The sequence below is a fragment of the Pelmatolapia mariae genome, linkage group LG10_11 (assembly GCF_036321145.2).
Source record: "Pelmatolapia mariae isolate MD_Pm_ZW linkage group LG10_11, Pm_UMD_F_2, whole genome shotgun sequence".
Taxonomy (NCBI): domain Eukaryota; kingdom Metazoa; phylum Chordata; class Actinopteri; order Cichliformes; family Cichlidae; genus Pelmatolapia; species Pelmatolapia mariae.
Genome location: NC_086236.1, coordinates 4,729,292 through 4,755,543, shown reverse-complemented (window position 1 = coordinate 4,755,543; position 26,252 = coordinate 4,729,292). Strand labels below are relative to the sequence as shown.

The following is a 26,252-nucleotide window of genomic DNA, read 5'->3' as shown; positions in this document are numbered from 1 at the left end:
ATTTCCATCTAAATATGGCTTGTAGTGTCATGCACATTGAGTGGCCGATTAGACTAGAAAAGCACTACATAAAAGCTGAATATTTATCATTTACTGTCACTGAAGTTCTCCAACTTGTGGTGATGACAGGTGGAAAAACCTCAGGGAAGGTTTTCAAGTTAACTGTTTTCAACTGTTCTCTTTCCTCGGGCATCAATTAGGGCTGTTTTCTCAAAGCCGGTCGCATGAGTCATTCACCCACAAGGTGTCCGTTGGCGGCCGAGCTAGACGCATAAGGTTAGGGCATTAGTGAGAGGTGTCTGTCTCTTCCAACTCGTCATTTTATCAAAGTTTATACACTAATGACGAGTGACTAATCTCAACTTTTTCTCAAGAAATTAAAGGAATTATGAGTGGGAGTGAAAATACTGTTAGCATATGACATACTGTGAAATACACAAGAAGGGGTCTCATACATTAGATCCAGGAGACTAAATATCGACTGCAAGGTTACCAATTCCTTTATTTGTGTACAGACTTGACAGCTGAACTCTTCAGTTATAAAATGAAATGAGTGAAAAGCTTCAATTTAATGCAACAGCTCAGCCATTTCATATGCTTTTACAATGATAATAAACTATGGTTTGTAGTGACACTGTCAGAGAGGTATTCATTTTTTTATTAATACCCATTAATACCTGTTTCCTTAGTCTTTTTTATTGAGGGTGTGGTTTGCAGCAATGTTATATCAGACTGCACATTATGAGATGTGACCAACCCTTCTGCAATGCCTAATTAAGCATTCAGTGAATGTATAACTGAGATTTAAGTGTGAATTAGGGCTGCCACGATTAGTCGACTAGTCACGATTACGTCGACGACTAATTTAATAGTCGACGCGTCGTTTGAAGCTTTGTAAGATCCCAAAAGACGCAGGAATAAGTAGTAGGATTTAAGAGTGTAATAACGGACTGAAACAGAAGATGGCAGCACTGCATTTACAAGGATGCCAGCTGCTGTTAAACCCCGAAGAAGAAGAAGCAGTGTCCGGTATCGTAGCTGTGTCCAAATTCAGGAACCGCATCCTCCTGTGCCCGCATTTGTAGGCCGATTACGTTACAGCAACACGAAGAAGACTGTCCAAATTCGAAGACCCCGACAAATGCGGCCGACAAATGCGCCCTTCATTTCCCCAGATTTGAAGGATAGGTCGGGTGTATGCTTCGTGGCCCAACCTATCTCAGAATTCATAGCGCGGCCCAGCTCAGTTTCCAACAATGGTGGCAGCTAGTTAGTTTTAATATTACTCTTTCTGGGTCACAAAATAAACGTTTAACATATTTTCAGGCCAGAATGTAGCTGTGTAAACTTCAAATATCTGCTCAGTTTATCCAGACACCACATATTTTCAAAAGCGCTCCGACGTTTTCGGAGATGTCTGTTACCCACCAGCTCGATAGCTAGCCGGGGTTCAAGACTCACTAGAGCCGGTGAGAACACCGGACTCCCGGCAAATCGTTTTCAAACCCACTGCCGTCTTTCGCTACTCAGGTTAAACATGATATATAAGTCACTTAGATAACTTAAAAATGTTATTGTTTGGCTTTTTTCAGTATTTTATTTGTTCATGAGTGAATCGGTTTGGCTGAGATTAAAGTTATAGTTTTTACACAGCTGAATAAATGTCAAGCAGACAACTGATTATCAGAAGTGTGAGATGCTCAAGAATATACTCCGATGTCCTGTTATATTTTAGATAGCAAGGAGCAGACGGCTGAGTTTATTAAACTCCACCGAAACAATCTGCAAATTTCATTAAAATTTAATAAACTATCATCTTGTCTTTATTTTTAGTTAGCACATACCTTAAACACGTAAAGCTGTAAGCTAATGATAGTTATATGAGAGCAGATGCATGCTGGTGCAATAAGCTGTATGTTTTACGTCCAATGGACGCAAGATCTGATTAGTCGACTAATCGCAAAAATAATCGGTGACTAGTCGACTATCAAAATAATTGTTTGTGGCAGCCCTAGTGTGAATGCAAATAGAACTGCAAGTTGCAGGCAAAGTCCAACATGCTGCTAAAGCCAGAATCCGGCCAACCACCAATGATACAGAAATATCAAAGAATTACGAGCTAAAGAGAAACCTGCAAAAAACCAAAGAAAAAAAATGAAGCTACTGTTAAACACTGCATCTTAAAAGTCTACCACAACGTCCCTCAAGCATTATTTGAGGCAGAGTAAATATTTGAAGCATGACAGTTCCCAGTAAACTGTATTCTCTCTTAAATTTTATACTTGTGATGAAAATATAGGTCCAAATCATGACGCTAATGAAGATGCTCTTAGCCATAGTTGAATCTGGCAAAGTCTGGTGGATTCACTGTTGAAAAACCAGCAACCTGATTGTTTGTGCAATGATGTTATTGAATTAAAGACACCATCGCCACCTTCCAGCTGAAGTTAATGATGGAGCACATCGCTAAATTAATTTATTTAGCATCGATTTGGGGCTGCCAGCTAAAACCTCGCTTTAACTTTTCTAATTGTCTCAAACGCCATCCTCATTCCTCCTTTTTGGTTCATATTTTCTCCCGGTGTGTCGTGCCAGGACCTGACATGCAGTTAGAGTCCATCTGTGTGTTTCCCACTGAAAGGAAGCGACACTGCGCTGCCCCATTTCCTTTTGATTAAAATTTCAGCACACGTCGGCGTGATATTCCACTGGGGGTTTCTGCTCTAACAAGACCTTGAAAAACAAGACAAGGAGAATGAGAAACTTTTGTAATCTGAGTCTCTGTGAGAATCTTGGTGTGACTTTGCTTAGGTGTTATGCTGTTTTTCTCAGCCTCAGCCCAGGCACACCACATAAACACATACAAAATAAGAGACAAGATGTGGGTGAGAAGCTGATTGAGATAAGCAAAAAGACAGAAAGGCAGAAAGACAGAAAAGAACAAAAAAAACTGAAAATCTATTTCTTCAAGCTCCATCCCTTCCCATATCTACCGTTTTCTCACACCTGCACTCGCACACTCCAGAAGCAGATGCAGAGGACCACGCAAAGAACAAACAGCCGAGGGAATTTAAATCCCAGAAAAGCTGTCGTAATCACTCAACACAATAATGCAGGAAATGGAACTGGACACCACATTAACCCAGCTTTCTAGTGGAATATCCATCGCCTTCCCACAATAAAGGTGCATACATTTCAATTTATTTCATTTCAATTGAATATGGTTCAGTTGGAAATCACCATCATTCTGTATATGATGATGATGATGATGCACCCACCCAGCTGCAAATACCAGACTGCAATGAGTACCGAATATTCTTGCATGGGCTGCTGGAGACAAGCCAGAAAATGAAAATAATGTACCTTTAGAAGTCAACTGCATTAAAATAAATTTCCCCTGATAGTTTGTAGGGATTTTTTTTCTCTGGCCTGTGGTAATATGCATGTAACCTGCTAATGACAAGGTCGCAATCATATTTTGGGACTGTCTATTATTAAGTTTTGATCTCTAATTGATTTTACTGTTGATTTCATCATGTTTTGATGTTTGTTAAGTATGGTTTCCTGTTTAGCATTCATTTTCATCCTAGTATATTAAGCTTCAGTTCTTGTTATACCGGTTCACTTCTAATTCTTGTTTTACATTAGTGAGTTTTTATTCTTGCTTTAATTTTTTAGTGTTAGAGTTTTGAATTATGTTTCATTGACTTTAATATCTTGTCTTGAGTTTATTTCTGTCAGTGTCAGTGTCTGTGACGTCTTCTTTTTCTGTGTTGTGCATTTTTTTTTTTTTTGTTTTTTGCAGCTTTACTTTAAATACCATTTCTGTCATTTATCCTGTCAGTTTTACTTCCTGTCTGTCCTTCTTTTCTTGATCGTTTTCACCTGTTTAATTACTTCCACCTGCATCTCATTCCTCGCCTGTTAGCCATCCTTAATCAGTTCTCATAGTGTTTGCAGTCTTCCCTTTGTCACAATCCGTTAATATATCCTCATTTTAACTTTCTGTATTAACCTAAATAAAGTCCTCTGTTGTTTCTGCATCTTGCTTTTGGGCACCACGCATCGTGACAACTTAGTCCACTCTTTTTTTCAAAAAAAAAGAAAAAGAAAAATCAAAGTCTTTTTTTTCATGCTACCAGCGAGACTCACATTTGGATGCTCTTTGCCAAACAATTACCGCTGAAGGTTGTACAACAAATGCAACACGCTACAATTAAATATATTGTATCATTCTACAATAGCAAAGTACATACATTAATCTTTACAATTAAAAGTCAATTAAAAACAATTAAGTCACAATTTATAATTATATATAATAATTCTGATAGAATAGGGTTAAAATGCTTGATGTATCATGAATATTTTTATTGCCAATTACACAATTAAATCCTTCTTCACCAAAGCCAACCAGTTTCTTTATTCATCCCAAGGCTCCTAAATTACATTTTTTTTATCCTTATATTTATGACAACACAACGTCCAGTCACAATACACTGAAATCAGACATGTAGCTGTTTTCTAAAGATTCAAGTAAACCCAACCAGAACTCTCTTGTGTCTCACAGCGCCTCACCTGCTGCTAAGTAACTAAACACAACCCACGGGGATTTCTGACCTTTGCTTGCCCACGCCAACAGTTGAAAAAGATTCAGTTCAACTGACAAGGCGGGTGGGGTTGAATTTGAAATAACAGAGTGATTCTACACTGCTGGGCACCTGTATTTTGTAGTATCAAACGCATCAACTGTAGCCATCTCATACAAGCTGCTATAAGTAGCTCTGTTCAAAAAGAAAAACAGTAAACACAGCTGTCTTTATTCTTCTCCAAGTTTTCGCTGCCTCCCTGCTGTGTGTGCTGCTGCTACTGTTTCTGATGGCTATTATCACAGAGATGAGGTTTCACACTGGCACAAATACTTTTCTGCACTTTCTACCACATAATTATTCAAGGTGCAGTATAAAGTAGCGATCGACCACTGGATTAACCATAGCACTAACACGTAGCTAAGTAAAAAGAACTGTTCTCTTTAGGCCAAAATTCACATTTTAGTTAAGAGAGGGGAAGAAAGTAAGCTATTTCACATATTGCACTGCTCTCGTCATCATGTATCTCTTACATACAGCACTTCAAACAGTGCTGTATGCTTCCCAAACACAGTTAAGTCATTTCCACACATGCAGTTCAACTCAGTCAAACCAGAAAGGAAACTGGCTTTGACCTGCCAGCTCCTTAGCACAAAGTCCATTTGATGGATGCAGCAGAACAACTTTAGACAATGTCCCAACCTTTTCTCATCGCTGGTTGCTTTATTTAAGAAAAAAAAAAAAAAAAGCTCTGATAGTCCTGCACTGGTTTGTTGTCATTTTGCAGTTTCTGCCTGAGTCCAGAAGGACCTGAGCTTTATATTTCTCTGTGAACATTCTAACTGCCTGTGTTAACTCCCGTGTCTTCCTCTATTTCTAGTGTGAGCTCCTGTGGCTGAAACATGGATTATGGTGACCCTCTAATGTACTCCTAACGTGTGGAAAAACAAGTCAGTGGCCTCTCCCTCAGGTAATCTCCTTTGGTACCGCACTCTCACTCACCAACTGGACTTTCCTTGTAGAATCTCCCTGTTTGGACTTCTTGGACTAATAGCTCTCTCCTCTCTTCCAGAGTCAGACCAGTTACCCAGAGTGACCTCAGAATCCTCTCTATTAAACTGATAATCCAGTCTATTTGAGTCTCGTGTCTGAGTTCACCATTACAAATGGGCCGACGTGCTCTATGACATAAATGTGGTGACTTAGTGGAAAATAAGAGACTGTAAAATAATGACCAACATGACAGCTAACAGAAGCAAACTTCCACTCGAGGAAAGAGTTGAAACAGTCATTGTATGCATACATTTTAGATGTTTTTAATCAGGATTTATTTAAACTAACCATCACGTGTACAACACAAGACTCCAGTCAAGCTGTTTTGGCTTTCTTGACAGCTTTCTGGTGAGAGAGCCAATATCACATTATAATGTAAACAACAGGGTTCTTTGTATTTGCCCTTTAAAAAATGAAAATGCAAAATTGGTACAATGTTTTGATTTAATGTCCATTTCTGCCAAGAAACGGTGCTGACATTAATTTTACTCTCTACTCTGCAGTCATACGACATAACAGCCCAGAATATGTACTGATATAGAAACTGGCATACTGAAAGTAATACAAACAATATCAGTGAGATTTATTCAGATGAGACCTACCAGGGTGCTCTCGAGGAAGACAGCATTCAGAGCGACAACCATTATAGCTGATAAAAAAAAATAATAAAATGAACCTTGACATTCAAATCTCTTGTGCCAGACCTTTTGATTCGCAAAGTTTTTCACTGTTTTAATAGAAAGTTTAGAAAGTACATGCGACCTCACTTCAGACCATCAGTGGCATTTTGTTCTGTCACGTATTTCTCTGGAGAAATGTTTCGGCCCTGTGCCACACAACTTCACCAGAAGAATATAAAGCATGCTTAGGTGAGTCTTTGCAGAACATGTGACATCTTGACAGTGACATTCCAGATGCTTTACTAGAATTAGTCTCGCTTTGTGGAGTTTGCATGTTCTCCCTGTGTCTGCGTGGGTTCTCTGCCTTCCTGACACAGTCCAAATACATACGCAGGGCTGCATTTATTAGTGATTCTAAACTCACCATAGGTTTGAACACAAACACTGTGTCTATGTGTTAGCTAACCCCCCCACCCCAACAACTGGGTTATGCTCCTACCCTTAAGAGTAATAAATTTAAAAAAAAAATACAGTATCACCACCACTATCTTAAAACCACTGTTATTTCTAATGGCTTTTTAAGAGCTTAGCGGTTAGACCTTGCTAAGAATTGGCAATATCTCCCTGAACTCCAGATAAATAATTTCCAACAGATTATATCGGACAGCTTTTCAGAACAAACAACACATTTTGAAATTGTAGCTGCAGCTGGCAAATTTTATTACCCATTTAAGTTCATTTCAGTTCCCTAACAGGGCTCTAGACTAACCTTTTGACACGGTTTTGAAATTTTTTTCTTAGGCGCACCAGCAGAAAAGTTAGGCGCACCCAAATTTTTCAACCACATCGCTTAACACCACAGTTTTACATGTGCACTTTTTTGGGGGGGGGAATTGCTGTCCATACAGACAATGGTTAACTAACAATCTTGTGCTTGTGCTTAAAGTGCTTTGGCACTCTTTCGCAATATTGTAGACAATGTAAACTTAATCATCATCTCAGCCTCCTCTGACGACCTGTTTGCTGCTGCCTGCCGCTGAAAGGCAGTGGGGAGAGGGGACACTTGGGCAGTGCATTTATCACGACATATAATGTGTTTTCTGGATACACTGTGCTTTTTCAGATTTCAAAGATTGATGGCTCCGTGTCAGAGCACTGGCTATGAATTTCAGACGGATCAGGCCTTAACGAAAAACTTATCAATTGTTCTTTTCATCTTTTCTCATTACCCACAGCTACATCCACTTATGTCGGGCCTAGGCTACTCACTAGGGCTGGGTATCATCACTGATTTCTATAATCCATTCGATTCCGATTCATAAGGTCCCGATTCGATTCGATTCAATTTTGCCTCAGACAGTCAGAAATATTATAATTCTGATCATTTATCAGTACTGACACTTGTGAGACTTCATCAGAATTGTGAACATCACAGCAGATGCCTTTGTGTCAAAGTAACTGAGAATAAAACACAGAAAAACATGAAGGAGATTTTTCTGGCCTGGCTTTTTATAGCAGATAACCTTAAAAATATTCTGCAATATTCTGCAATTTTGCATAATTTTAAAAAGTTTAAATTTCTTCAGTATTGAACAGCAGAAATTAGGCTTTCTTGTCTGAGGTCATTTAAGAAAGAAAAAAAAAAAAAAAAAGCAGCGGCCGACAGCGCTGTAAACAACGGTAGACTGGTGGGTTATAAGCGAATGAATAATGCAGGAAACAGAGATTTGAGATGCATAGTTTGCTGCTTCTTTTGCTGGTGGTTCAGTGAATTTTGGTTGGAGAGAGACAAAACTGCAGCTCAGAATCTAGCGCAAAAAAGACGTAAACACAGCGTGGACCCGGCGCATCAAAATCAGTGAGCTGTCGGCTTTCAGCCCCGTAGGCGTGTCCATCTACGTGCCGTTGAGTGAGAAAGCTGACTCCGATGCGTCAGGTCCACGCTCTGTGTTTACATCTTTGTGTGGAATCCGTTTACCTGCTCTCATTTGCGGTTTGGTGGTTGTTGAAATAGTTTTGTGAGCTTTAACCTGAGATTCTGGCATTTCTGGCAAAATACATTTATATTTAAAAGTGGATTCAGGATTTAATGAATTGATATCGCTTTATTCAAGCTACTCACCTCTCTCTATCCGCCTGCACTTTCAAACATACAGACGGACTACATGAATATCTGGACCACGAACAATTAGAGAGGTCCCGCCCCTGACTATCTCTGATTGGTTTACACCACGATAGGGGCATAATGTGTGTCTGTTGTTGACCACACGGAGACTTTCAGAGTTGCAGAGACTTTTTTTTTGTTACTCGAACAGTTGGTCGCACCGGTGCGACCTAAGATATTTTTTTTGTCGCACCATTGAAAAGTTTGGTCGCATTTGCGACCAAATTGATCGCACTCTAGAGTACTGCCTAATGTGATTGAAAACTGCTTCACTGCCTGTTAACTGTGTCTCTCATGTTTCCAAGTTTGCTTTAAATAGAAATTTGTGCTGAAAATAAATGGACCTAAAGTTGGATGTCCAGGGCAGAAGTTCACCATCATCAACACTGCTATCCTTGGAATCACTGCTGCTGGCCAGTGTTGTAGGATGATAACTAATCAATGTGTTAGTCAGACAGACACACTACATCACTACAGAGATCTGTGTAAGAACATAAAGAACCTGTCTACTGAAACCGAATCAGCAGGAAAAGGGTAAGATTTTTGGTATTGGAAGCTGTGAGCTTGGTTAAATATTGGAAGGTCAGCCTGAGCGGGAATAAATAAATAAAAGTGTTGAGATGCAAACTCAAAACTAATCCATATAATCTGATGATGATTTTACTTTTTTTTTTAATTTAATTTATATATTTGTCAACAATGATCAGCACACAGAACATGAAGACTTAGGCCACATATATGGTGACTGTACCAGAAGTTAACAGATGATAGGCATTCAGTCTAGAGAAACATAGTCTGGTTAGCTGGAGTTAAGTTTTCTAAAGCCCAACAGCCACTTATTTTACTTTATTTACTCTTAAATATTCACAGTCTGGTTCCCATAGTGGATGTATTTGTCCTGAACAAGCATTCTGAAATATATTTCATACTTCATGATAGCATTCCTTGGTTTTGGAAATAAACATTGTGCTTTACTGTTTAAATTAGTTAGCAAGGCAAACATACATATACAGTGGCTTGCAAAAGTATTCGGCCCCCTTGAACTTTTCCACATTTTGTCACATTACAGCCACAAACATGAATCAATTTTATTGGAATTCCACGTGAAAGACCAATACAAAGTGGTGTACACGTGAGGAGTGGAACGAAAATCATACATGATTCCAAACATTTTTTGCAAATAAATAACTGAAAAGTGGGGTGTGCATAATTATTCAGCCCCCTGAGTCAATACGTTGTAGAACCACCTTTTGCTGCAATTACAGCTGCCAGTCTTTCAGGGTATGTCTCTACCAGCTTTGCACATCTAGAGACTGAAATTCTTGCCCATTCTTCTTTGCAAAACAGCTCCAGCTCAGTCAGATTAGATGGACAGCGTTTGTGAACAGCAGTTGTCAGATCTTGCCACAGATTCTCGATTGGATTTAGACACCAGACAGGTCAGGGATAAAGTTATTGAGAAATTTAAAGCAGGCTTAGGCTACAAAAAGATTTCCCAAGCCTTGAACATCCCACGGAGCACTGTTCAAGCGATCATTCAGAAATGGAAGGAGTATGGCACAACTGTAAACCTACCAAGACAAGGCCGTCCACCTAAACTCACAGGTTGAACAAGGAGAGCGCTGATCAGAAATGCAGCCAAGAGGCCCATGGTGACTCTGGACGAGCTGCAGAGATCTACAGCGCAGGTGGGGGAATCTGTCCATAGGACAACTATTAGTCGTGCACTGCACAAAGTTGGCCTTAATTGAAGAGTGGCAAGAAGAAAGCCATTGTTAACAGAAAACCATAAGTCCCGTTTGCAGTTTGCAAACGCTGTCAAATATGGTGGTGGCAGCATCATGCTCTGGGGGTGCTTCTCTTCAGCAGGGACAGGGAAGCTGGTCAGAGTTGATGGGAAGATGGATGGAGCCAAATACAGGGCAATCTTGGAAGAAAACCTCTTGGAGTCTGCAAAAGACTTGAGACTGGGACGGAGGTTCACCTTCCAGCAGGACAACGACCCTAAACATAAAGCCAGGGCAACAATGGAATGGTTTAAAACAAAACATATCCATGTGTTAGAATGGCCCAGTCAAAGTCCAGATCTAAATCCAATCCAGAATCTGTGGCAAGATCTGAAAACTGCTGTTCACAAACGCTGTCCATCTAATCTGACTGAGCTGGAGCTGTTTTGCAAAGAAGAATGGGCAAGGATTTCAGTCTGTAGATGTGCAAAGCTGGTAGAGACATACCCTAAAAGACTGGCAGCTGGAATTGCAGCAAAAGGTGGTTCTACAAAGTATTGACTCAGGGGGCTGAATAATTACGCACACCCCACTTCTCAGTTATTTATTTGTAAAAAATGTTTGGAATCATGTATGATTTTCGTTCCACTTCTCACGTGTACACCACTTTGTACTGGTCTTTCCAATAAAATTGATTCATGTTTGTGGCTGTGATGTGACAAAATGTGGAAAAGTTCAAGGGGGCCGAATACTTTTGCAAGCCACTGTAATTAGGGATGGGTATTGATAAGATTTTCATGATTCCGATTCCATTTTCGATTCTGTTTAACGATTCGATTCTTTATCGATTCTCTAATCGATTCCTTTTTTTAAAAAAAAGGAGAACACTAAGGTCGATTAGCTTAGAACTTTGTTTTATATCTTCTCTTTGAACAAGATAGAAATTTAGGAGTAACATGGCCTTACAAACCCAACAGTGAGATCTTAAGAGATCCACAGCCTACGGCTCTTCAATGGGGTGTCACAGGGTCCCCAGGGAAAAAATTGTAAATGTAAAATGTTTTTAGGAGCTTTTTGAGATTAAATAGAAGAAAATACAAAACATTAAACATTTTAACAACACAAAAGCCATATTAAACGCATACTACTTTAGGCCCGGAAGTAGGATTCGTCACGTCATCACTTAACGACCGGATAAAATAAATATTCTTCTGTAGCAATAACAAAGTATAACATAAATTATTCTGTAGCAATTACACAAGAATATCCAGTAATCTCCCTGCCTACAATTAAACACATTCACTTACCGAAAATCGGGGGCATCTGCTGTGGCAAATGCCTTTTACCACAAACTTAGTCACTGCTCGGTGACATTCTGGCCTGAAAGGAGACGCTACCGGTAGACTGCAGCGAAAACTGCCAGCACCTGAGCCAGCCAGACTCTGTCTGTCTCTCTCATCATGGTCACCTAAATGCACAGTAATGGCAGGTTTTGTAATAAGGCAGATCGCGCTAACATAATATGCACTGTTAGTTGATTATTTACCTGCCGCATTAACGGGAGAGGATGTGCAAACGTTACCGCTGCTGCTGGGTTGAGATTCACGAGTCCGGAGCGGAATTAAAAAGACGACATTCATTTAAGGTCATCGCGTGTTTTGTGAGCAAATGCTTTTGCATATTCGTAGTGTTTCCTCCCTTAAATGAAACATCTACTTTGCAAGTATTGCAAGTTGCCCTGTTGTCATCCGTTCTCGTAAAGTATAACCAAACTTTTTAGCGTTTGAGCCGCCATGTTTCCTGCCAGGTAAATGACGCTCCGCAATGCGGTGACGTCATTCGGGGCGACTGGAATCGATAAGGGAATCGTTTGCAAAAATGGCAAACAATTCCAAGGAATTGAAACAGTGGGAACCGGTTCTCAACAAGAACCGGTTTTCGATACTCATCCCTACATATAATACATCTCAGTTGTAAAAGACAACATAATGACTTCCTGCTACTATGTTTAGGAGAAACCAGTATCAAAAAGTATAGCTTTAAAGGTCTTCCTGCAGCTGGTTATAGTGTTATTATATAAAACAAGAACATAAACAAGCAGCTCCTGAGTGAGACCTCAGTCTCACCTTCCTACCTCTGTCTAGACACTGGAGAGCCCTGCGATCAAATCCAGCTGCACAAAAAGCACAGGAAGGAGGCAAATCAATATACAACTCCATGCGGATATGTCTAGTCCCGCTAAACATAGAAATGGAAGGGAAGTGAGTTTTTGTCTGACTTCACCATCAGAGACATTTAACTCTGTGACTGTGTGCTTGAATGACTCAGAACCAGCTTCCTCCATCTTTGTTCTCTGTCACAAATGCATACAGTTTACAGGAATATTAAGAAATTATGAACTTGAATAATGTCTACCCACAAACATGGGAAAAATACTTTGTAAGCAGCAAATATTAGGTGCAAGATGAATGTTTTGATGCTATAGTTGCTATCTATCCAAAAAATATAACCGACTTCCTCCCAGAGGGCAAGTCATATTGTTCATATTGTTACCATTTTCAGTTTTTTGTGCAAAAGTTAAAAAAAAAAAGAAAGAAAGAAAAAGACGAGTCAGAAAGACTAGTACAATCGTGTGTGAACTGGGGTTAAATCTTTGAGTTCGGGGAAAAATGGCCTCCTCCAATGTCACAAACTTCAGGCTATATTCAGGCTTTCAGGTATCTTCATGTCCCTCTAGTAATAAAGATTATAAATATCAAAAGTGGTTCCTAGTTTTATTATAAGCTTTATGCTTCCTTTTTCATAAGATGATGGCTCAAGATTACCATCAGTACCAGAGGCTGTTGGACTTGCTCAAAAAATGTTCTTCCTCCAACTTGAAAACAGATGGTTTACTGATTTTCTACCACTTTCTGATCTGTTCTAAACAAAGAGTCAGCGGGAAAAATGAAAGACAGATAAACACTATCGGACTGCTTTTGTCTGGCATTAAGAAAAATAAAGTATTACCAGCTGAGCAGTGCATCTGATAAGAACAGTGCTAGCAATTCATTGTGCAAGGTCAATATTCCCCTCATGTGATACAATTACCTGCTTTTCCTGTTTTGCTTTACCCTCTTGGCACTTGACAGACAAGTTGATCTGAGCTAGAGGGTCAAAATCCCTTTTTCCGTCTTCTAAGAAAGCGCAACTTCTCTGTTCACTTAAAAATCCATTTCCACCACAACAGTTGTACGATTGGTACAACTGTACAATCAGAAGTACCAAAAGTAATTAATGGGTCATGATTCTGTGTATAAAGTATCTTTGTGCTTGTTTTTTCTTTGCCAGCTAACACACTCTACAAAACTCACAGCCTTTAAACAGCACTTTTAGCAACACTTCAGGTATCCACTGAGTAATACTGTTATGTTACTTGAGTCATGAGAGCCATAGTTACAAAATCGTACTCTGCTATTTCAGGTAAGTTGCAAAAGATCTAGACTATGCTTCTGGCTGATTAACCTCATTGTGACTCACATGCAAATCCCTCTAGCCTTCTGCTCTCTGTCTCATCTGAGCTAGACATGAGCTTGAGGCAGAGGACCTCCCAACAGTGGTCCCTGCAGCGAGGCACTCCAAACTCCCCTTGCAGAGGAGCTCAGCAAGGCCACTGCACAGTCCATTATCTCCCAAAAGGAGTCATTATCCGAAGTCCTGCTGAGATGGAGAGAGCAGGCAGAGGACCACAGAGAGGCCAGGACTCATGGAGTTCTCTGCTTCCTGTGGTTTCAAACTTTCTGCTCAGATATTGATGGATTACGACACAAACACTGGTCTTACAGAATTTTTTGGGACCGCCTGCTGCTCCCACCAAGCAACATGAAGACCAAATAAAGTCTCTTGCTCCTTTCTTTGGTCAAATCAGAGAGAAATCAAAGATGAAGATATGTGGAATGTAGACAAAGGTTTGTTGTTTTTTCCAAAAGTAACATGGAAAAATTGGCAGGGACTTACTTTACTCTTTCAAAAAGTGCTTCAGTCGGTGGCTTCGTTTGCAAAGAACAGTTATTTTTCTCATTATCAGAGCCTGATCTCACAAATATTATCGTGGCTAAATGGACATACTGTAGGCTGTAAGAAAGCCTTAAAACAACAGACTCATTGTAGAATTAAATTTCCAATCACCACAGGGGTCTTCCTGTATTGTCTACTACTTATTTCAGTGTGTAGAGTTTGTATCGGCTCATGTTTCATATTACAATGCAACAAAGAACAGAAAAAGGACACACTAGGAGATTCAAACTAAGATACAACGTCAGCTGGATATTTGTACACAGAAAAAGAACTTCCATAGTCCTCATTAAGAAACAGTTTAAAACTGTTCTGATATCACCAAAGAGCTGAATGCAGTGTTTTCCCCACACAGCTTAAAGGATGTTAATGTAAGCTGCTGGCAGATCCAGCGAGTAAACATTTGGGATATCTGATTTTAAACTGCTCTTAATACTACTGAGCAAGTTAATATATTTTATGCATACACTACTGCTAAAAGGCATTTGCTTGTTCCAGTGCTTGCTTCCATTCTGCTGTAAGCAGATGGAACTCTGGGCCAAATCAACGCTGCAGGTTTTTTTTGGCTCTTTGACTTCAGAATCAGCAAAAATCTAAACAAACCGAGATGCATTACAGCAGCTGCCATCCACTGAACCAAGCTAGACAAGTCACTCTAACTGTGAGGTTCTATTGTATTAATGGGACTTCAGTGTGATCAGTCTGGTGCTTTGCAGTCTTGTCATTTTTTCTTAGCCGTTTGGCCCTTTCAGGGCTGCAGGGTAGCTGGAGCTGAAACCAAGGCTAACACATAGAGACATACAGTCATTCACACTCACATTTATACCTACAACCAATTTAAAACCACAAGTTAACCTATGAACCTGGTAAACACCAGACACTAAGAAAAAGTTAACATTCTACAACTGGTTTAGGGCCGGGACGACGCGTCGACGTAATCGATTACGTCAACACGTAAAATACGTTGACATAAAAAAATGTGCGTCGATGCGTCGTCACTTTCAAAACAGACATGGCGGAAGCGAATAGCGGCAACATGAGTGAGGCAGCCGCAGTCGACTTAAATAACTCCACCCGAACACGCAGTTCTACAGTATGGGGATATTTTAACAGAAAATGAAGTGATTCGGTCGTTTGCCGGCTTTGTAAGGTGGAAATGACCTATCATAAAAGCACGACGGCTATGCACTTTGCACATTTCATTTCTTGTTAAATGCTATCTCTAATATAAGATTGTACTACTACTACAACTTTATTTTGCAATTTTTTATTAAAAGGTGTTCAAATGAAGAAATTTGTGTTTTTCGTTGAGATACATAAATTAGTAAATGTGAAATTGCTATACAAGTCAAATAATGGGGAAATAATCGATAATCAAATCAAATTAGAATCGGATTGAAAAATTAATCGTTAGATTCATCGATGCATCGAAAAATTAATCGCTAGATTCATCGATTAGGAAAATAATCGTTTTGCCCAGCCCTAAACTGGTTATGAGGGGGTGCTAGTAACTGACTGGGCTGGACCTATCAGTTACTCACTGGTAACCAACTATTGGTAAAAAAAAAAGAAAAGAAAAAAAATTCGTATTGCCTAACTGGCTGGAGAGTTGTCGTGGGAGGTTCCTTGCTGTCACTAGATGAAACTGACTGCAAAGAGGTAATATGGTACTGCACCAAAATGTTGCTTGTTATTGATTTAGTTACCATTAGATTGCTTCAGGTAACACAAGTTTCTATGGACAATAACTTCACTGCAACCAATCACAAACTACTTGCTAAATGGTAATGAAACTGAAGAGTGCAACCCAAATGGAGTCTGTTCACCTTCAAAGTAAAAGTGGTGCCTTACTACTAGAACCAAAAAGGTACCACTATTACTCTGAAGGTAAATGTTCTCTTCCCAGTTTGCATCACACTTTTTCAAGTTTCACCAAGTTCAATGCAAACCACAGGTGACTTTGACAATCTGCTAGCGACAACTTCACAACAACATTTTTGGTCTAGCACCCTTTTTGTAACCAGTTCCACCCAGGGACAGCCACCAATCACTCACCAAGGATTAGACACATTTTTCCCTCGCAACCAGAGATTGCCAGCAGGCCATCTAGGCCTGTGTAACTGAGGCCTAACATGAGACATAACTAGAGAGAACCCACATAAAGAATATAAAAACTGTACACAAAAAAGTATCCACTAGCCCGCTCTGGATTCAAACCCTCAATCTTGGTGTAGTGGGATGGCAAGGCTAACCACTACTTTAAAAAAACAGTGGTTGAAAGTAATTCAATGAGTAATCAATTCAGTTTTATATATGTAAATCCAAATCACAACAAACATCATCTCCGGGTGATATAAGGTACAGACAATGAAAGATAATTTAATGTTGTTTGTTATTTTTAACAGGATGAACGAAACTGTATTTATTTCCAATGGTTTCGGTTATTTCAAAACCCTTTAGTTTTTCAAAAAGTACAAGACAAACACCACAGAAATACACCCTGCATAATATGCTGGCAATGCTGGGATGGAAGCCTTCACTGTTTGTTGTGTAAATTCACATCAGCTGTTCATATAAGCTCCTTATTAAAATGTCTGAAGTAGAGGAAAGCAGCAAAGAAGCAGTACTTAATGGTCACCGCACAGGATTTCTGGTGCTGCAAGCTCAAAGAGCAGCTTCCTGTCACATCTATAGCCAGAGGCAAAGCTGGCAGAAAGGCCCCAATATCAGCCCCCGAGCACAGACCAGTGCTAAGCTTCAGAAGTACACTAAAATGGAGAGCAGGTTTACCTCCAGGTGAGAAAACGAATGTTCAACTACAACCGAAGAATTTCCACTACACTAAAGCTTAAATAATCACTGAGGTGAGTCCGTAACTCCGTTCTCACTACAAACTGGAATCTGTGATGTTTCACGTCACAGAGGAAACAAGCAATAATTCAGCAATAAATAAGGAATGACACATGCATCAACTTTCCTGAAATACGCGAAGTGTTACACTGATAAAGGAAGAAATTTTCATGGATGCATAGCACATCTGCAGTAATGACTGAGCTCAGGTTCAGTTATAAAGGCCACAATAAACTGAACCTCTGTCTTGGTAATGAAGCTCAACGTTAGATGACCATCAGCTGCAGTGGCAACCCTGCAGTCCTCCGTTCCACACCATCCTAAATATCACTCTGTCAGCAGAACTCGGACTACAGATGAGTAACTTTGCTTTGCGTGTTGCCTTTAAGCTTTGCTGCCACTAACTAAAGAAACATATGTGATTTGCACTGGCTTCCCTAATCCCACATGCTCTCTATCTGCCCCATCGAAAGCATCGACTTGGGCTGATTTGCAGGGCCACAGTCATGCTGGGTTCTCTTTTTTGAGCAGAGAACACAGAGACAGGTGGTTCCTTCCTTTACTACAGCGATCAATGCTTGGTATGGTTAAGAGGAGCAAATCAATTGGTTTAATAAGAAAAAGCTGTCACTGCTGCTGAAAGGCATTTAGCCACACTGGTGAGTACAGTTATCTCAAGGCCATTTTGTTTTTAAATCAAACAGTGGATTTTTTGTTTCTTTTCAGAATAAAACTTTTTCAGTATAGTAATAAAATGGAAATTCAACACTAAGCAACAAAGCATAGACAAAGTGCTGAAGTGCGGAACAACAGGTGCAGCCAAAGCTTTCAGTCGCGTTAAGTGATTAGTCTCATTCAGCGCTCGGTGAAAGTAGGGCTGACGGTTCAAACACAGAGCATTCGTTCACACTGCATTCATATTGCATTTAAACATATTGCTTGCATCCCAGTTTGGAAGAGTTTGCCTCATTCTCCTTGAAAACCACTCAGGTTCTCAGGTGTCAGTTTAGGTCACTGGTCAAGCAGGTGACCACATGTTACATGGCTGAAATGCAGCAGCCCTTTGCTACATGCCCTCTCCCGCTATCTCTTCCCCTCTTTCCTGCCCACTCTTCACTACTGAACTAGTAAATAAAGATAATAAAAAAAGACCCCTGTTCTGGGTACAGACCGTGATTGGTATGAATACACCTCTGTGACGAGCGGCAAAGCATGGCAAATTGCCTGAACAGGCTACATATTACTGCAATGACAACCAAATCTAGAGGGAATAAAAAACAACATATCACAAAAAAAAAAAAAAAAGTTTTCAGAGTCACAGTGTTGAGAATTTTTAGGTTAAGTCACATCAGTGTGCCTCAGCTTCCCCAAGTGTCTTTCAGCGACAGAGCCCAAGGTTGTCCATTTTTGACCTTACATTTTTACTTTCAGTTGTTATTGACAAAATTCTGGGATATTTTCAAGTGAATAATAAGCTAGGATTTGAGAGGTTAAGTACTGACTAAGAGATAAAAATAAGGGAAAAAGGAATCCACAACAGGACCCAATTTTATCACACAGAGTAAGCATGTCAGTAATTTTCTGTTCAGTGTAAATCGAATGTAAGGCATGCTCTTAAGTGGAAATCCTTAACCTTGGTGGTGCAAAGCTGTGGAAAGACTGTTGGTTTTAACTGTACCAGTTTGAAATATTATAGCTGTGACTGAATCTACACATAAATTGTGGAAATGAGTCCTGGGTCCTGGTAGTGGTTTGAGAATTCCCAAATGATGTTTTGTTACTCTTTATGGTTTCATGGCTGAGGGTCAAGCAGAAATGCAAAGTTCAAATTCCCCATGATGAAGCGCCCAAGGGCTAATCGCAGTAATGTGTATATGAAAAAGTGCAAATGAATGCAAATGAGGACATAGCACCAGAAAAGCCTTCTTGTCCTGCTCCCTGGGTAAATCCATCTAAAAAAAAACAATAAATGTGAATGTTGTTCATTTATATCCTGTTACATCTAATACATCAGTGGGACAGATTGGTTATGAATAAGACTGGTTATGAATGAGAATGTGGCTCACCCTGTTTGTATTGAATACACTCTGATCTCATTCTGATGGTTTAAGCGATGTGTAGTCTACAAGTGAAGCAGACAGAAACCAACAAGGGGAAGAAAATATCAGCTACAAACGTCTCTAACAAGACTTATGTGGGAAAAGCCTGAATGGGATTAAGAGTATTGATTTTTATCTACTTCAGTGAAGCCATAACAGCCCACAGGGAGCACTCAGACGCCGAGCACGGACACACATATTGTTCCTTCCTTTTGCCCTTATTTGTTTTTTGTTCCATTTGTCTTTAGCTATTAAAAGTTTACAAGAAACAAACAGAAGACAAGATGAATGTCTGCAGCCGGTTTCCAACAGTGTAAAGGAGTTTCTGTGCCATTAGAGGTTAAAATAAGATAAATGTTAGGGTTGGATGATGATGTGCTGGCAGCCTAACCCGTTTGTCTCCCTCCTTTTCGCTCAGTCCATGCCTTTCAGTACACATGATACTGAAATAATGGCACTTTATGTCAAGTGGGAGTAAACTGGCTTCCTAATTCACAACAGCGAGTGTGTTCGATGACTCAGATTTTTCTGCTAGCTCCAATACATCAAATGCATAAAAAGAAAAACAATAAGACAGCTCACATTAACTAAAATCCCTGATGAAGGGAATTAAATGCAAAATTAACACTTTATGCGCCTCTCTGCGTATTCAGAGTGTTGTTTAACATTCACACTACCAAATCTATAACTGCACAAGCCTCTTAAGTTTCCTGATGTTGTAAATTCATCTAAGTGGCAAATGACAAGCTTTTCCATCTCTAACTTCAATCCCACATGACATGAACGCAGCACAAGTGAGTAAATCAGAAAGCATTATTGTTCTGATGTTGATGTTCTCGCAGCATGATATGAAATGAAATTTGTTTTGGATCAAGAAAACTTACTTCAGCTTTTTTACAGAGGAAATACATTTTGCCAAAAACCACCACAAAGAGATTCATATATCTAAATTACCTAAAAATTGCAAATCAATATCAATCAATATTTTATTTCTATAGCACATTTAAAAAGGACAGTGTCCATCAAAGTGCTTCACACAAGGTAGCAAAGCAGATTAAAACAAAGGCAACAAAAAAAGTTAAAAACAATTATAGTTACAGTTACTGTGACAGTTACAGTTACATAGCACAACTGCAGACCAGGTGGAAGTCCAAACTAATTTGCGTCAAAAGCTAGCTGGAACAGGTGAGTTTTTAAGCATGATTTAAACGACTGAATGGAATCTGATATGCGGATATCGATAGGAAGATTATTCCAGAGTTTGGGTGCGGCAATTGCAAAAGCTCGGTCCCCTCTAGCCTTTCGTCGGGGCCTTTGTTGCACTAAGAGCAGTTGGTTAGAGGATCTGAGCGCTCTCTTGGGGCTATACACGTCTGTTGGGTAACTGGGCGCCAGTTAAGAGGCGTGCTGCGGCATTTTGAACTAATTGCAAATGCTGGAGGAGAGAGAATTGGAGGCCCATGTACAGAGAATTGCAATAGTCTAGTCTCGAAGTAATGAAGGCATGGATAAGCTTTTCAAGGTCTTTATGTGGAATATAGGGCTTTGACTTGGAGATTTGACGTAGCTGGTTTTTACCACACTATATTAATGCACAAATATTCCCCATTAACTTGTTGCTTACATAGTTGCATATTACGTTTTCCTTAGATGAATATATTTTATAAGTCAGGAATTCCCTTAAATTAAATTAATTTCCTTAAATTACAATGCTGTGATTGCAGCCATTCCCCAACTCTCTGTGAATGGTACTCATGGCCATTGATCAGTGGTCTTTGATCAGTGGGTTTTGGTCAGTGGTTGTTGATCAATGGTCATGAGAATTTGCATAATTAAGATTAAGGAACTGACCTCCCAGCCCATTGTTCCTTCAGTGGGCTGGTTTCAGTCATTATGCAAATGTACTGTTTATAAGATTGGGGAAACCTGCAGTCAGCTGAGACTGAAGAAGTCACTTGGATGAGTGACGAAACGCTTCTCCCACAAAACACTACGTCCAGATGAACAGAATCAACTTTTGGAGATCCCTTAAATTAAATTCTCTTTTTTCAACGGAGACATGATTAGGAAAGCACACTATTGATATTTATGTACGGAATATTTATGTACAGAACGTGTGATTAATATGTTTCATTTTGTATTGCCGTTATAAGGTGTAGAAACATGAAAGGTGTCATGGATGTTTATATACAGGGGTGCACATAAGTGGTCCGCATGTGTGCATGCGATGGAGGTGGAGGAACACCAAAGTAATTGCTTAAAGGAGCTTGCTTCTTCGACATCTTTAAGAATTCTAAAGAAATGTCTGTCCTCCTCCAGAAAATCTTATGTATGCAAACGCACATTGCAACTTCTTATCTGGTGCGCGTCTTTTATTTTGACAGCGCATGCGCACCCTGTTTATATAAATATTCCTGGTGTTCCCCGTTTTCTCCTGTCTTGCCTATGTTACTCCCTATTTCCACTTCCTGTTTTATTTTGGTAATTGCCTTTCCTTGCATTGCTCCAGGTCCCCGACTTCCTGTCTTTATTTCCCTCAGGTTCTCTAATTGTTTCCAGCGGTGTCAGATTTCAATCCATGTGATTGTTTTCCCCTGTGTTCTGTATGTGTGTGTGTGTGTGTGTGTTATCTTTCCTCTCCCCTTGTCGCTATCACATCGCCTGTTTGCTTTCCTATGTCCTGTGTTATTTTCCTTGTGTTCCAATTCTGTTCTTTTGGAGTTTGTTAGTATCCTGATTACCTTCATTCTGGATATCCTGCCATTGTCCTGTAGCCCTTTTTGTTTAATTTCAGTGAATTATTATTATCCACCTCCATGGTATCCTGCATTCAGGGCTGGTTTATTTTGTCCTAACAAGAACTCTGTCCTAACTCAACATCCCGTAAATACATTTAATAATCATAGTTTATTGTATTAAAACCTGTCAATTGTCTAAAGATACTAAACTAACTCTTTCTAAGAATATATTCTTGTCTACATCTAATGAAGCTTATGCGCAAATTCATAAAGAAGATCTGTGATCAGTCATCTGGCTGCTTTCCTGGGTGTTTGTCTGTGTTCTCTACATTACTACCTCTTTCCCACGCTGTCAATCTCAATACCATCATCATTACTCTAGTCCAGTCATCTTCTTGCCCACCTTCTTTGAGCCAATCAGCCTCTGCTTCGAGTAGTTTAAATCTTTGCTCTATGTCATTCTCCCTTTCAGACTTTCATTTGCAGCAACCAACCTTCTCCACATCTCCGCTTCACAGGCACCTCAGTCAGAGCTCCATTCATCAAGCCTCAGTCTTCATCTTCACCACCACCACCAACCACTCCAGGGAGTCGTGTCCTAAAATCCTATCACCGCTGCAATTTTGTTCTTCCAAGATGGGTTATTGGAGTCTAATCGCCAAATACATTAATTCCTCTATCTCAATAAATAATGTTCAATTCTTCCAAGTGATCTCTCCTTATTGAAATAGGGGTCTGGCTCTCTGTGTTCAGTCACTGGGAGGTTACTAAGTAAAAGCTGTTTTTACTAAGTTCAGCATATGAAACCTTGAGTGAAAAATAAAAACTCAATTTTTTTTTCTTAAGTAATTATTTTCATAAGTTTACAACTTGAATCTCTAAAATTCAGGGTTATAACTCATGTTATTATTATTATTTTAATCTTCAGTAGCCCTAATATTTCCCCTACTGTTTAGCTGTTAAATTGAAAAATGGAAAGGAAGCCTTTTCTGTCATAGGCACTATATAAAATGGACTGAGCTACTGTGAGATCACCCACTAGTTTTGAATTAGCAGTTTTGCCCCTGACATGTTGTTTTGTGAAGATAAAAGTCATGCTGCATCTACAAAATGCATAGGCACAATGCAGATGACCTACTGATCATTGTTGCAAACTAATAAAATACTAAATTTTCACTGAGTAGAACTGAAGCTCAGATTTCTTTGACTATAATATGAGACAGATAAGTACATTAAAAGGCTTCAACAGGTACCAACAGCACAGACATGGCAGAAACATCCAGTTTATTCACTCATGTATTGGGATGGCTATCGGTAAAATGAGCCACAGCCCGCACTGCAGCATCCAGGTGGATGAGTTATAAAATTCGCACCAGTCAGAGTTGTTATGAAGGGGAAAATATCCAGACAGGCCAAACTCTTTTTAGAGCCAGACAGTAAACAAGTGTTTTTAATGCTAAAAAAAAAGGGAACTTGCTCAGTTTTACAGCTACTATGTGAACTTCAAATTTTCATAATTGGCACTGGCTACAGCCCAAAAGGTAGATTTCTCTGTTCAGTCAAAGGGAACTGAATATGTCAGGCAGTAGATGATCAATTCTAATCACTGGCTCTCATCTACTCCATTGCAACAGTGGGAATGGAACAGAGAAATCAATGCAAGCATCAATAACAGGAAAGCTGTGATTGGGCACCTTACATTGATGACTGAATGCAAAAACATCAAAAACATTAAGGCAGGCTGGCAATCCACAAATCTACACATAAATCATGCTTAAGTGGTAATTTTTACTTCATGGTTTTGAATGTCGTTTAATCCCTCAGAGAAACTGAGCTGACATATCTTCATCACTGAGGGAATATTAAAGAAAAAAAAACATTTCATGCTTTCAGTGTAAATTTGACACTGAACATGTGGCTTTTCTTCTCACACATCAAGAAGGAATGAATGGTTTTGTCAAAGTATTATGTACAGAGACGCTGGATATGTTGAGTCTAAATACAATGAAAAAGTTTTAAATGGATTTGCAATGTTGAAGCTTTTTTTATGACAGCCACTTCTTCTCACTTAAAGGACTACCAATCAAGAGAAAATGAATTCAAGCCAAAGATTTCAGTGGACTGATTTTAAATTCCAAAAGCCTGTCAGCAGTATGAGCATTAGCAGCCTTCCTCTGTTTTCATTTTATAATTTACAAGAAAGAAAAAGAGAACCTTGATACTACTGGAAGCTTGCTGCATAAACATTCGTCTTGTCTCTCTTATTAGAGGTGAGGCGCATCGAAGCGTTTGCCAATGACTGACGGGCAGGAAGCCAGTGTTGCTGTGCTCTTCACTCAATACATGCCTTCTACATATGATTCTCAAATAAAGGCACCTCAATGTCAAATAAGAGTGAAAAACAGTTTTTAAATTTACAACATCCTCCATGTTTATAACTTTACAACAATGCTGAATTGTAATGGAAGTGCCTGAAATGGCAAGCAGATGCCTCACGCCAGCCACATACCGTTATTATTTTATTTTATTTTTGTACACTGCCTCTCAGGTGTGGAAACCTTAGAAAAATAAATATTGCATTTTCTTTTCAATAGAGTACAGTACAGACACTACAGCAACCAGGATCATCATGGTTTTAAAAGACAAAGCACTTTCATACTGCCACTCAGAAAGAATAGTCATGAATATAATTTTACAATCTGGTAGATGCTCCTTATTATTCTTCATATGACATGCCAACAAATTAGTTCCTCTTAATATTAATCAGTGATGAGCGATTCAAAGCTGACTGCCAGGAAGCTCATGCTGAAGCACGTATAATCCCACAATGAAAGCATCTACATTTGTTCATCATAAAGAAAACTCTCAGTTCCACTACACTAAAACCAAGCTAAGCACAGAAGAAATCAATATCCAGACAGTGAAGATGATTAACTTTGAATGCCAGACTGTTGCACATCTCATTGTTTAATGTGTTGAAATAAAGCAATAGTGCTGAAATCGTCCTGTCACCCAACAAACTTTGTCTTGCGATCCTTTAGGTGCCTTGGCTCTGTCCATGGTGCTGAACCTGAGCAACGCTTGGACGCTTTCCATGGTGCTGAACCTGGGAACACCTGGGTTTCTTTATTCTAGGTTTTTTTTTTTTAGATAGTGGTAAAAGAATGTGTCTTATGGATATTCTCAATAGTTTTCTAGTATTTTTTTTCCATATTACCCACTTTTAAAGTCGCCTATATGAATATTTTCTCTGTTTCAGATTTCCCTTTCTCAACCAGTCTACTGAAGTTACGCTCTGTCCACACTTTACAAGGCTTTAAAGTAAGGATAGGGTTGCTTTGTAATCTCACTCTTCTGCAAATTCTACTGCACGTCTTACTATTTTGAGTGAATGACGGCTACCTTAAGCAACACTGTGCTACACTGTGTTGGGTAATTTCACGTCTCACTCCATTATCCTGAACCTGATCCTGATTTTACAACATATACGGAAGATTGCATTACATATTTTCCTTACTTGAAGTGAATTCTTAAGTGTTTTCTGTAGTTTAAAAGTCTCCTGTATGAGAGTGTGGTCTTTGTTTCAGATGTCCCAGCCTCAACGAGAATAAACCGAAGCTATACCGTCTCCCTGCTTGTCTTTTAAACCGAGAACAAGCGGACACAGTGTGAGGAAACACGATGCATGTATGTTTTTTAAGACTGCCTTCAAAGTCTCAGCACCCCTGCGTGACACGGGGAGCGTTAAAGCCGAGCTTCTCTTACCTGTATCGGTGCATCCACTGTGTAGAGAGAGTTGTCAAACACTCGGTCCCTGTACAAAGACCACAACCCGACGTTAGGGAGGAATAACAGAGCCGCTATGAGCAGCCCGGCGAACTGCAACAGCCTCTTCTCCTTCCGCCTCATCTCTGCGGGAGAAAGCGCGCGAAGCAACGGCGGTGCGAACAGCAGGGTCCCGTCTCACCACTTTTCCAAGCGGAGACAACTTTCGCTCTGACTCGAGGAGCGAGCTGCTTTTAAGCTAACTCTAATACCCCACCAGCCGGGACATCCGGGTGAGAGTTTCAAAATAAAAGCCCACGACTTACGAAACGCTTTCACTTTGGTCGAACGACAAAAGCTAACTTTCAAAGAGCGACGAATGGTGGCATTTGAAGCCTGTATCAAATGAATCCCTTCTCTTCTATTCTACTCTGTCTTGAAAGTCAAACCACTTTCAAGATTTCAGCGTCAGAAAGCCATATTTCTCTTTCCAGTTCATTCCATCTCTCAATGATGCACTCACAACACTACATTAAAGGTTACATTCTTGGATCTGAAAACGGTTATGTAGATGGCTTCTTGTGCCTTTGTAGTTTC

The 26,252-nt window shown here is 39.7% G+C and overlaps 1 protein-coding gene across 1 annotated transcript in view; it reads right to left on the bottom strand.

The window, feature by feature from the left end:
* LOC134636166 (polypeptide N-acetylgalactosaminyltransferase 10-like) overlaps positions 1-25,864 on the bottom strand; it is a 98,278-nt gene extending 72,414 nt beyond the window's left edge. Inside the window, exon 1 of the mRNA XM_063486019.1 lies at positions 25,656-25,864. Within this exon, the coding sequence (XP_063342089.1) occupies positions 25,656-25,799 (144 nt within the window). The 5' untranslated portion in view covers positions 25,800-25,864. The remainder of the gene's footprint in view (positions 1-25,655) is intronic.
* Between the last annotated feature and the right edge of the window lie 388 nt (positions 25,865-26,252).